General features: G+C 33.5%; 1 protein-coding gene and 1 pseudogene across 1 annotated transcript; one reads left to right on the top strand and one right to left on the bottom strand.

Annotated features, from left to right (window-relative positions):
- The first annotated feature begins 3,485 nt into the window (after positions 1 to 3,485).
- LOC145563219 (pentatricopeptide repeat-containing protein At5g65570 pseudogene) lies at positions 3,486 to 5,854 on the top strand (annotated as a pseudogene).
- Positions 5,855 to 6,649: 795 nt separating this feature from the next.
- LOC145563218 (1-deoxy-D-xylulose-5-phosphate synthase 2, chloroplastic-like) lies at positions 6,650 to 10,538 on the bottom strand. The gene is made up of 10 exons (XM_081623658.1): positions 10,373 to 10,538; positions 9,986 to 10,162; positions 9,608 to 9,772; positions 9,003 to 9,153; positions 8,646 to 8,917; positions 8,280 to 8,553; positions 7,866 to 8,173; positions 7,500 to 7,781; positions 7,079 to 7,363; positions 6,650 to 6,980 (listed from the first exon to the last, which is right to left on the bottom strand). Exons 1-10 carry the CDS (start codon positions 10,460 to 10,462, stop codon positions 6,837 to 6,839), a joined length of 2,148 nt encoding a protein of 715 aa, XP_081479784.1. The 5' UTR covers positions 10,463 to 10,538; the 3' UTR covers positions 6,650 to 6,836.
- Between the last annotated feature and the right edge of the window lie 1,911 nt (positions 10,539 to 12,449).

Below are 12,449 nucleotides of genomic sequence, written 5' to 3'. Positions count from 1 at the left end.
AATACTATTCTCACCATCCTTTTATTATATGTCTACTTTCCTTTTTTAGGTCATCACAATTAAGTGTATGTTTCTATTTATAGGTTGTATTTTTTTAAAATATTATTCTCTTTTTGATGATTTGTCAATTTTTTTTTTTTTTTTTTTTTTTTTTTTTTTTTTTTTTGACATTAATTTCCAATACTTTTTCTCTCTTAATTCCCAATCACTTTTTCTATCTATGTCTCTCTAACCCCACATGCATATTTATACTCCAATTATTAGTTAGTTTTAAGGAATCTTTAACTTTTTTAATTACCATGTAAATGATAAATAGGCATATAATAAAAGGATGGAGGGAGTATTCTATATTCCATATATCATGTGCATGTTACATTTCTTTCTATTTTATTTCATCCTACTTTCTAATCATAATTCTTAACTAAAATTTTAACTAAATATTGTTTTAAATATATAACATATCTTTTATTGTGTGGAAGAGAATATTTTGGGAAAAATATATAATAACATATCTTTTATTGTGTGGAAGAGAATTTTTAGGGAAAATTATATAATATTATTATATTTAACTTAAGTGGATCAAACAATTGTGATAATTTTTGGGGAATTTTTAAACAAAATCTAATACAACCTCCATTTGCTTAAAAAGAAAATTTTATGACATTGGAATATTGAAACAAAAAGAAATCTTTCTTATGCATAAAATTAAATATGTATATTGTTTCTAATAAAAAATTAAATATGTATGTCAGATTGTAATAGTTAAATCTACGAAAAGAAAAATATTAGCTAAAATGGCATATGAAAAAAATAAATTTATTTCAATTCTTTATACACCATATTTATTAGTAATTACGACAATGCATTTGCACGGGACCTACACTAGTTTCTGAAATTACTATTCCATAGTAAGAGTACATGTGATGCAACATAATTCGTATATTAAATGAATTGTTTCTTGGGGGGTTTTGAGAGTGGCTCTTTGTGAAAGGTGTTACGAAGTATAAATATAAATACTATCTTCGATTTTTTTTAGTTGCAACTTTGGAATATTTTATATCTCATAAATAATACTCCAAAATTGCAACAAAAAAAAATCGAAGGTAGTATTTTTTTTATTTTTATTTATATTTTTGAAAAAAACGGAGCATAAATATTAATATTTTTAAAATAAAGATAAGTAAATAATATTTGCATGATAATGAATTTTGTTCTTTTTAATTTTTTTAAAATAATGTTTCAAGGTAGTTTTACTAGATTATGATAGAGTAGGTAGAATATTCTCTTATTATTAGGTTTAATATTCTCATATTATGTTTTTTAGGTTAAGTATTGGCACATAACTGTTATTTAAATAGCAGCTATAAGACTTATACAATATTAGTATAAAATATATGTATAATAGTACATTAAAAATACTACTCTAAGTATAATAATACATTAAAACTACCATTGCAGCAATAAAAATCACAAAAATTAAGTGAATTTACTCATTAGCCCTCCTATATACATCCCTAACAAATAGCAATATTTTTTTTATCAATAATTAAAAATAATAATTATCATCATTCACCTTTGTAGCTCTTTAAACAAAAGCAACAAAATATTTTTAATGTAACTATATATACTACTCTGATTTTTCTTAATCTCACATTAAATTTTAGCTAAAATAATTAAGGTTTTAGTTATACAACATGCATAATGTATAGATTCATTGACCATCCACAAATATATTGTGATTTAAGAAGTAAGAAGAATTCTGCACTTACGTATTTCTTGGAGCTTTAGTGTGTCGAGCAAACATCTTATAAGAATGTAATTTCCCTTCCAATTATTGTAAAAGTTGAGCAACTCTTTTAACAAAATCTCAAGTAATGCATTTAAAAAAAACGGAGGGAGTATAATATATTATTGTATATCCGATTAATTTAAAAGTTTGTCAAATCAAAATCATGGCAAATTTTAAAATAAATCGGAAGTACAATAAACAAAAAATTGTTAGGTGAGCAATCTGTCGAACCTTCCAATGTTTTCCGCTACTTGCCAGTTGTTTATACTAATCCCACAACGGCTATTAGATCCATCCCTCAATTCATTTCCCTTGTTTTGTTCTCTTCCGACCCCTGTTTCTCCGCATATTCTCTCTCCGCCTTTTATTTTTCCCATACAGATGTTTATTTTTCCCGTTTGATTTTCAAACAAATTTTCTTATTTTTGAACCTTAAAACTAGTTTATTGATTTTTCAAAACAAGAAATAAACATTACTTTTTTTTTTGAAAAAACATTACTTATTTATTATTTCACTAAATGTCAATTGATAAATTTTTTTTATTTTCCATATCTTTATCAGATTTATTTCATAATTAGAATTTATTGGTAATTTCCTAAACATTACTTACTTATTTCATTACGTCCTAAGGGTAAAGCGATAATTTTCTAAGGGTAAATTGGTAATTTTAACCCTATACCCTAACCCTAAACCCAAACCCTAAAGTCTAAACCCTAAACCTTTATGCCTTAACCTTAACCCTAAATCCTAACCCTTTCCCTTTCAAAAGAAGGGAAAAAAAAATCTGAATCCTTTACTCAAACTCCTAACCCTAAACCCGAACACTTAATTGATAACCCTAAATCCTACGTGTAAAACATTTTCCCAATTTAAAATCCTAACCTTAAGCCTTGCATTTCTACACTATGCCATTTACAATTATACCTCTCATGTACACTTAAATATACAATTTAACCTTTGATTTTATTTATGTAAAGTATTAAACCTTAACCCTATGCCTTGAATTTCAATTGAAATATTGTGTTGCTGGTGTCCATTGTTGAATATTTACCCAAAGTCATTTACAATTATATATATACTTCTCATTTTACATAATGGTACTTGAATATCCTTTGATAAACAAATTTTGTTTACATGGGATAATATGGACTTTTATTTTCTCTTGGGCACATTTGACATATTTTTATTTGTAGTTTTAATGCATCGTGAGCCGCATACGTCAATACATGATATGATGCTAGGTGGCAGATACCAAGTCTCAAGGATATTTATGTACCGGGTAATATGATAATTGACAAAGGTCATACTCACATGATGACACTTAGACCAAAATAATTACTACTTCCTCCGTTTCTTTATAGTTGCAACATTTCTTTAAAATGAAAATATTATAATAGTTGCAACACACTATAAACGGAAGGTTATGGTGAAAATTGTACTTTATCTTTATTTAAAGCACATGATCCACTTGATTATATTCCTAACAACCTTTTAACCATATTTTAAGTGTATTATATTATGTGAGGTCTACTTTTCTTAAACATCGTAATAAAGTGTGTGTCGCAACTATAAAGAAACGGAGGAAGTATTAAACAAACTGTTCTAACCTTCCAAAGTGTGTTACAAAACACCCGAATAATTAAATGTCAGTTATCCAACCCAAAACTAGACATCTTAGCAATTAAGTCAACTACACTCTGGTTCATACAGACGAGAATGAACAACTTGAGGCCATAAACCAACAAGTCATGAAATGGCGGGAAAAACCTTGGAAATCTTCCAAATTTGTGAGACCTCTACAAACCAACACTTTCAATCAAATTAAAACCCAACAAATCATCCAAAAACTAACTTCATCTTCAACCCAAATCCTAAAACAATTGGCCATTTTATTGAATTCAAATGTCACAAACCTCAAACATGTCTCAGAGAACTACATCTCTCTCATCCAAAATTCAAAATCTACAGAAGAAATCAGAAGCATTCATACCCATATGAGAAATCACGGTTTTCCTTACCTAAGATTAGGCAATAAGCTCATGAATGCGTATTTAAAACTTGGCAACCTTGTTTATGCACACCAACTGTTCGACGAATTGCCTCAGAGACATGTAGTTGCTTGGAATGCCATGATTTCTTGCTATATTAGGCAAAAGAGGAGTCCTGAAGCCGTGGCTTTGTATAAACGGATGGCGGTGGAGGGAGTTTGTCCGGATGATTTTACATTGTCCTGTGTCTTGAAAGCGTTTTCTGATCTGGGTCTTGTTTGTGATGGCCAAAAAGCTCATGGGAAAGCGGTTGTCTTGGGGTTGGAGGTTTCAAATGTGTTTGTTGGAAGTGCCCTTGCTGATATGTATGCCAAGCTTGGTCAAATGAGGAATGCTCACTTGGTAGCGTATCGAGTTGTGGAGAAAGATGTGATCTTGTTTACTACTTTAGTTGTTGGCTATGTTCAAAATGGGGAAGATTATGAAGCAATGAATGCTTTTAATCAGATGATTAAGGAAGGAGTTAAGGCGAATGAGTACACTTTTACGAGCTTATTGGTGAGTTGTGGTAACTTGAAGCATTCATGTCTTGGCATGTTAATACATGGGTTTATAATCAAATGTGGTCATGAGTTTGGAGTTTCTCCGCAGACTTCACTTCTGACTATGTACTCGAAGTGTGGCATGGTTGATGATGCACTTAAGGTTTTTGAGCATCTTGTTAACCCAAACTTGGTGACTTGGACATCCCTTATTGTTGGTCTTTCGCAGAATAATAGAGAGGAGGTTGCCCTATCCAAATTTTGTCAAATGATGCGCAGCTCTGTACTTCCAAACTGTTTTACCGTGTCTGGGGCTCTTGTTGCATGTTCCAACCTTGCAACACTTGACCAAGGGAAACAAATCCACACCATTATACTAAAATTAGGCTTACACTTAAATAAGTTTATTGGTGCTGCTCTGATTGATTTCTATGGGAGGTGTGGTTGTGTGGAACTTGCTAAGCTGGTTTATGATGGCTTGTTTGCCCGTGATTTGGTGCTTGTGAACACAATGATGTATGCTTATGCTCAGAATGGTTTTGAACACAAAACACTTGAGCTTTTTCAGCAAATGAATGACTTGGGGCTTGAACCCAATGACGTTACCCTCGTTAGTGTTCTGTTAGCATGCGACAATGCAGGGCTGGTTGATGAAGGCCGTCTCATCTTTGATTCTTTTTTTGGCTATCGTAATATTCGGATAACTAAAGAATATTATGCTTGCATGGTAGATATTTATGGGCGTGCTGGAAGGCTTCAGGAGGCAGAAGCACTAATAAATCAAGCTGATAATCCAGATATTGTTTTGTGGAGGACTCTGCTGAGTGCTTGTAGACTCCATGGAGACATTACCATGGCAGGGAGGATATTTAATAAAGTAATTGAGCTATCTCCTAAAGACGAGGGAAGCTTAGTTCTGTCCTCCAATCTTTATGCATCAAAAGGTGACTGGAATCAGGTTATTTGTGTAAAGTCTTTGATGAGAGAGAATAGACTGAAAAAGAGTCCTGCTATGAGCTGGGTGATCATAGGCGGAGAGGTTCACACTTTCATGGCAGGGAATTGCTCCCAACCCAATTTTAAAGAAATAGATTGTATAATAAAGGAACTGATGAAGAAAGTTAAGGAGTTGGGGTATATTCCAGCTACTGAGTTTGTGCTACAGAACCTGGATGAGAAGGAGAAGGAGCGGTCCTTGTACTATCACAGTGAGAAACTAGCCATAGCCTTTTCCCTATGGAAGACCTCTGGGAAAACCAGCTGCATTAGGATTTACAAAAATTTGAAAGTTTGTGGGGATTGCCATGCTTGGATAAAGTTAGTTACAAAAGTAGTCGGGAGAGAGATAATTGCCAGAGATACCAAGAGATTTCACCATTTTAAGGATGGGGTTTGCTCTTGCAAAGATTATTGGTGATCTAATCATTACAAGATTGGTTAGTGAAGGTAGAAAAGTGCTATGTGATCTCACAAATTGAATGAACACCTGTCGCATCAGCCCACACTGCTAATTGATCTACCCTAGCTAGCTCTTGCGGTGCTGCATGAAGTTCAGTCAACCATTGTATGTTTTTGAGCAAGGGCTCCAAATAAAGAGGTATGGTATTCAGTTCTGTATATTATGGTTGTCCTAGGCTGTATTTTTATTTTTATTGTACCTTTAAGTGCCATTACTGACTATATGTGGCTTTTCTGTTTTCAACTAGTCACCTTAGAGGGCTTTTAAAATTGACCTGTTAACCTACTTATATTTTCAGGGGAGCAAGAATGGAGAATTGTTGTGTTTGTGTTGGATTTCTGTTTAAAAGCATAGTGAGGAACTGGAGTTTCAATTCCAAACTGGTAGTTAACCTTTGTCCCACTTTGGGTCCCAAACACTTTTCGTTCTGTCACTTAATTGACTAAAGTAACCTACCCAATGCACTTATCATAGATAGATGGGGCGAAAATCAGAAGGGAATGTAATATCAGAAGGATATACAAATAAAATCTGACCTTATATTTGTTCGCACGCCAATATCTTGGTAGGATGTTATATTTAATGTGCGACCAAGATCCCTGCCCCTCCCTTCACTGGGAAGTACCCCAAGCCAATCCTAGCATCAAGATGAGACAATCACACCTCTTATAGATTTTAAAATCCTACAGTTGAAGACTATTGCAGACTAAATCATGCCATTTTTGTGCTACTTATCCGGGAGTATCATCATTGTGCCTTGCTGGAAAACCTATGGAGTACTTGCAGTTTCTATATTCAATTATCAAAAACTTTTATGACACATGATTATTCTTTGACTTTTTGTTTTTTTTTTTTTTTTTAATCTCTTGTAGTGTCTGTGTTTAATACAAATATAATACTTGTCTTGTTTATGTTAGGAAGGGCACATTGGCAAAGGCAAACGTGGTAAACCATCAAAATTGGCCACAATATGTTTTAGGTATTCCACAACCGAATCTGCCAAGATATATAATTTACATGTGATGGTAACTTATTTCTGCGCACCTATTTTCTGAACCTAAAGTGTAAGAGCTTCCTTTTGCTTTCCCAACATTGACAGCACGGTTGCAGCTATATGTTTTGAAGTCAATCCTGCTTCTTCCAACTGATCTTCGTAGTCTCCATGGTCAATGTATCTATCAGGAAGGATGATTGCTCTTAGCTGTGTAGAATGAGATGGGGTGAGTCTAAAGAAGCATAGGAAAAAAAAAAAAAGTGTGACAGAGGAATTCAATATTCATATTTTTTCTGTAAAATCACCTTAAGAGATCCGTCCAAAATACCATTCAGACCGAGGAAGTGCGACACATGAGATGAAAAACCTCCTATAGAACCCTCTTCAACAACTATGAGTATTTCATGTTCATTTGCTAGGTGTTTAATAAGATCACCATCAAGAGGTTTGCAGAACCTTGCATCAGCTACTGTCACTGAGATGTCCCAAAATTTTAGCAAAACTGAGGCTTCTAGGCACTTTTGCACAATAGTTCCATATCCCAGCAATGCTACCCTGCACCCCTCTTTCAATATTCTTCCCTTTCCAACCTGTTCAAGTATTGAAGGTAGATGCAAATAATTAGTAGTGCTTAAGTACAAACGAAGTATAATATTCTGGATGTATTAATCCTGTACATATATTTTTGCTCTCACTAAATTTCGAGGTGGTTGTTTTGGTGCTAACCTCAAGTGGTGTTCCTTTATTTCCAGGAGGAAGGGCAACTCCTATCCCATTTCCCCTCGGGTACCTGAAACAACTTGGTCTGTCATCAATAGCTGCTGCAGTTGCAACCATGTGCATCAGCTCTGCTTCATCTGATGGAGCCATGACAACCATATTAGGCAAACAGGCCATGTAGGTGATATCGAATGCACCACAATGGGTTGGTCCATCTCCACCCACTAAACCTGCTCTATCCATTGCGAATCTGACTGGCAGTTTCTGAAGATCTACATCATGTATTACCTGCATATATGCGACAAGCCATTAGCAGGGGAACTGTGAAAGTAAGGGTTTTTAGTTTTTTATTTGACCAATATGATGTTTCACCTGATCATATCCTCTCTGTAGAAATGATGAGTAGATGGTGCAAAAAGGCTTGAGGCCCTCGGTAGCCAAACCTGCTGCAAATGTTACTGCATGTTGTTCTGCTATACCCACGTCAAAGCAGCGATCAGGAAATCTCTTTTGGAAATAATTTAAACCTGTTCCTCCACCCATTGCAGCATGAACAGCCACAATCTTCTCATCTCCTTCAGCTTCTTTTATCAACGACTCGGCAAAGTACTGCGTATATGACTGTGTTGGGGATTTGGACTTGAATTGCTCCCCTGATCTGGGATCAAATTTTACAACTCCTAAAAAGATTGATTGTAAGAGCAACGGAAATTTCAGTCCAGTTAATCATATGTAAGTTCACTTCTTTATTATGTGAGGAGATATAGTTTCACTTTGCAGTCTCACCATGCATTTTATCAGATGCTCCTTCTGCTGGTGGATAACCCTTTCCTTTCTCAGTCACTACGTGAATTAGAACCGGTCCTGGTGCTGGAATTTCTTTGACTTGCTTCAATATGGTGATTAGGTCTACCATGCTATGCCCGTCCACAGGTCCGATGTAGTATAAACCAAGTTCCTCAAAGAGAGTTGATCCTGCACTACTAATCATGCCTCTTGCATATTCATCAACCTTTGACGCAACCATGTGTGTTTTCCCTCCAATTTGCTTTGTTATGCCCTTAACAATAGAAGAATACAAGTCAGATATCAGCTTCTTCAAATGAAGAAAAATGCTAACTCATTGAAGTTATTACTGGGCTTTATGTCTACCTTGGCTGCTTCACGTAATTTCCGGAAATTTGGAGATGCTTGAAGCTTTGCTAGTGTTCTACTGAGTGCCCCGACAGGAGTTGCAGGGCCATCAAGTGTTGCAGTGGGCAACGAAACCTGCTTATTGTCATTCAATATGACAATCAGGTTAGTGTCAAGGAACCCTGCATTATTTAAAGCCTCATATGCCTGTCCTGCAGTCATTGCTCCATCCCCAATCACTGAGATAACATTGTTCTTTTTTCCTAAAAGATCTCTTGCAACTGCCATACCTGCAAATTTGTATAATTTCTTCAGTAAAGTGACATGCTTTGTATTTCTGATAAACTACAGTGCTCTAATATGAGAATACCATACCAAGACCAGCAGATATGCTAGTAGAACTATGCCCTGCACCAAAAGCATCATAGATACTCTCTTCTCTTTTAGGAAACCCTGCAATTCCTGAGGTCTTCCTTATTGTGTGCATCTTAGATCTTCTTCCTGTTAGAATTTTATGTGCGTATGCCTGCAAAATTCATTACAGCTTTGTTTCGTCAACTTTGCATTTATTGAGGAAAGATAGGTTTGTCTATCGTCAAGCAACTTGACTTTCCTGCTGTATAACTGTATGCTGTGTTTTGATGGGAAGAAATCAAGAAAATCATTGACCTAGAAAACTGGTTTCCCAAAGCCTAACCTTTCTCAACATCTCCTAGAAAATCATTGTCCTAATAAATCAACATTTGGTTGTGAAGGGGTAAAATGATTTTATAAGATTGTGAAATGCCAAATGCCAAAATAGTTTCTCAAAGCCTAACTTTTCTTAACCTCCCCTCATTTCCCAATTTTCTTTAACATATTGGTAATGCAACAAACAATGGAAAATGAATATCGAAACCATTTTAATTTGAAAATGAACTTCAGTTGAATTTTTTCCAATTTTTTTTTGAAAGCAAATCATTATATTCCAAAATTCTCACCTGATGACCAACATCCCATATAATCTTGTCTTCAGGCGTGTTGAATACATGATGTAGAGCTACTGTTAAATCCACCACCCCTAAGCTAGAACTAAGGTGCCCGCCTGTCTTTGCCACTGAGTAAACAAGTTCAGCTCTTATCTCTGCACCAAGTTGTTCAAGATCCTGAACAACAAGAATTTCATTAGCAAAGGGAGGAGGTGGACATAATCTTTTAGGGGCCTGATTTCATGCTCATATTTTGCTGTAAAATAAGCTACTAACAAATAAAATTATGCATCTCTAGCTAACTGCATTGTTTTCAGTTATCCTGTCGGTTACAGGAAGCGGTGAGAATCAATAACAGCAGAAAGCCAGAAACTAGAATCTTTGTCTTACCTGAGTAGATAGGTTTTTCATGTGCAGAGGATAGTTGATAGTGTTTAACAATGGGGTAGGTGGTTTATCTCCGGTGAAATCGATTTTCCAGCCATTTCTTTCTTTTCTGATTGACTTACTAGAGTTACTACTTTGATCATTCTTGTCTGAGCTGCTAGCCGAAACTTTCACAGAAATCTGCAAAAATCACACCATCATCTGTGTTATACAGTATGTGAATTTAATCATCACATTTCTGATACAGTATACATCTTTTCAGTGCAATGACAACTCTTATATTGTTTCTGCTGTAAAAGCTTCTAGGAAATCTCCTATATGTACAATATGATCATGAACAGAATAAAATCAAGTTTGAGGTGAAGTAATAATACAATAGTAATAGCAAACCTGCTTCGAGTGAGTTTTGTTTCTGAAAGAAGGCATTAGATTTGTTGGCAGAACTGACTTTGGTGTCACTGCAGCTCCTCTGACCGCCATTGCAGCAGCTAAGCTTCTTCTTTATTTTACTACTACTGAAAGTCTAAAACTCCAATGTGATTTAAACAAACTTTGATATTTTGTCTGGGTGAGTGAATGTTTGATGCACAAGGGTGAAGAGATAATTTATATAATGTACTTATTCATCCATGTGATGAAGGAGAAAACTAACTGCATACTCTGTCTTTTTCCTGGGGATTCAATGTTGACTATGATATGGGAAGGTTGGGTTTGTGTTTTACACTCAAAACTTAATTACTACATTTTCAATTTTTTTTTTTTCCTTTTTTTGATGAGCAAAAGCTATTTATTACAACTAATTGCAATTATTAGTGTGAAATCTGCCAATAATTAAGACTATGACTATTGTGTGTTGATGTTATGCTGGCAATTATAATTGGAGAAGAAAGAAAACTTTATATTTTCTTCAAGAGATAGGGACATCGTTATATTTGGTGGGGTTTTATACAGACTTTATAGCTATCATACGAACAAAAAATAATTGGGTAAATATGAATGGAGTGCACATTTGATGTGTTGCAATCCTAATGTCATATTGGTGTGTCAATCATAATTTTTTACAACTAGCTTAAGGCCCGTGCCATGCACGGTAAGTCTAATTTTTTTTAAGAAAATTAATTATATCCAACAAATAAAATTTGATAAAACATACAAACCAAATATAGAGAACTATAATGTCATAATCTATATTAATAGGCAAAGCAACAAATTATCTAAAAAATAAACTTTTTTGGTCTGCCTGAACTCGAGAATTTTTCAGGCGGGACTTGATCAAGTCTAGTAGTCATATTAGTGAATACTTATTTATAAATGCATTTTTAATAAATATCAAAAATCAATCGAACAACAAATTAAAATCTCCACAAAAATTATTTATTCCTTTTTATATAATTCTCGAGTTCGGGCAGACTAAAAAAATCCATTTTTTCTATTAATATTAATAATACTATATGAAACCCGTGCGATGTACGGTTTGTTTGAATTTTTTAAAATAATTTATATATATATATATATATATATATATATATATATATATATATATATATATATATATATATATATTTATGTGCTAAAATTTGTTATATATTTAGATAAAACTCCTGATATCAAAAGATAATATTTTATATTTAATTAATTTAAACTAGAAAATCTCATTCGTCAATTTTGCGTACGTTTCATTTAAATTATTTAATTCTAAAAGAAATTAATAATCTCGTATTTAATTGGCTACCACTAAAATTTATTATCCTACATGGCGCACTGAAAAAATTAAATCCTACGTGGCTCTCTAAAAACTCGGAAAAACCAACCGTTTATATATATATACTAGTTTTGTGCCCCGTGCAATGCCTGAGTTGTTCATTAAAGTTTTAGATAAATTTTTAATCTATATATCAAATTTTAAAATATATCATTGATACAAAATTAGTTAGCAATTGATTTGCTTTTATGACGATTTATTTGCATCTAGTAGACATGTAATGACTAATAATAATATTGGTGAAAATGCTCGATTAAATACATAAAAAAAAAAAAAATTAGCAAAAAATAAAATAAATAAAAAAATATAATGTTCATCAAATTAAAGTCCGTTGGGTTGACCCGAACCCAAAACTTTGGGTAAGGGTTGAACATTATTTGGGCTGTAACCTGAAGTGACCCGAGTCGAGATGACTCATGACCCGACCCTGATTGGTAGGTCTACATAGTAATAACATTATATTAGATTGTGAAGTATATTATTTTAACCGATTAGTATATATAATAAATGGTTGTTTTACGTTTTGAACTACTTCTTTCGCTCCAAAAAATATTATGATATTAAAAATAAATTTATATGATAATTTTTTAGAATTACAATCTAATTTTTTTTTTTGAATATAATTATATTTCAATTTGTACATGAAATATTGGTATTTTAACGAAAATAAAACTCTAAATTAACAATTTTATCCTAAAATTCTAT

The sequence above is a fragment of the Chenopodium album genome, chromosome 10, assembly GCF_948465745.1.
Source record: "Chenopodium album chromosome 10, dcCheAlbu1.1, whole genome shotgun sequence".
Classification (NCBI taxonomy): Eukaryota; Viridiplantae; Streptophyta; class Magnoliopsida; order Caryophyllales; family Amaranthaceae; genus Chenopodium; species Chenopodium album.
Note: the sequence above shows the minus strand (reverse complement) of the source record. Positions and strands in the feature narration are given on the sequence as shown.

Excerpts from the sequence above, each read along its gene's own strand:
- LOC145563218 (XM_081623658.1), bottom strand. The coding sequence starts at position 10,462 with ATGGCGGTCAGAGGAGCTGCAGTGACACCAAAGTCAGTTCTGCCAACA. Across the intron at positions 8,554-8,645 it reads AATTACGTGAAGCAGCCAAG|GGCATAACAAAGCAAATTGG; the intron begins GTAGACATAAAG and ends TCTATTGTTAAG. Across the intron at positions 7,782-7,865 it reads TACAGAGAGGATATGATCAG|GTAATACATGATGTAGATCT; the intron begins GTGAAACATCAT and ends GCATATATGCAG.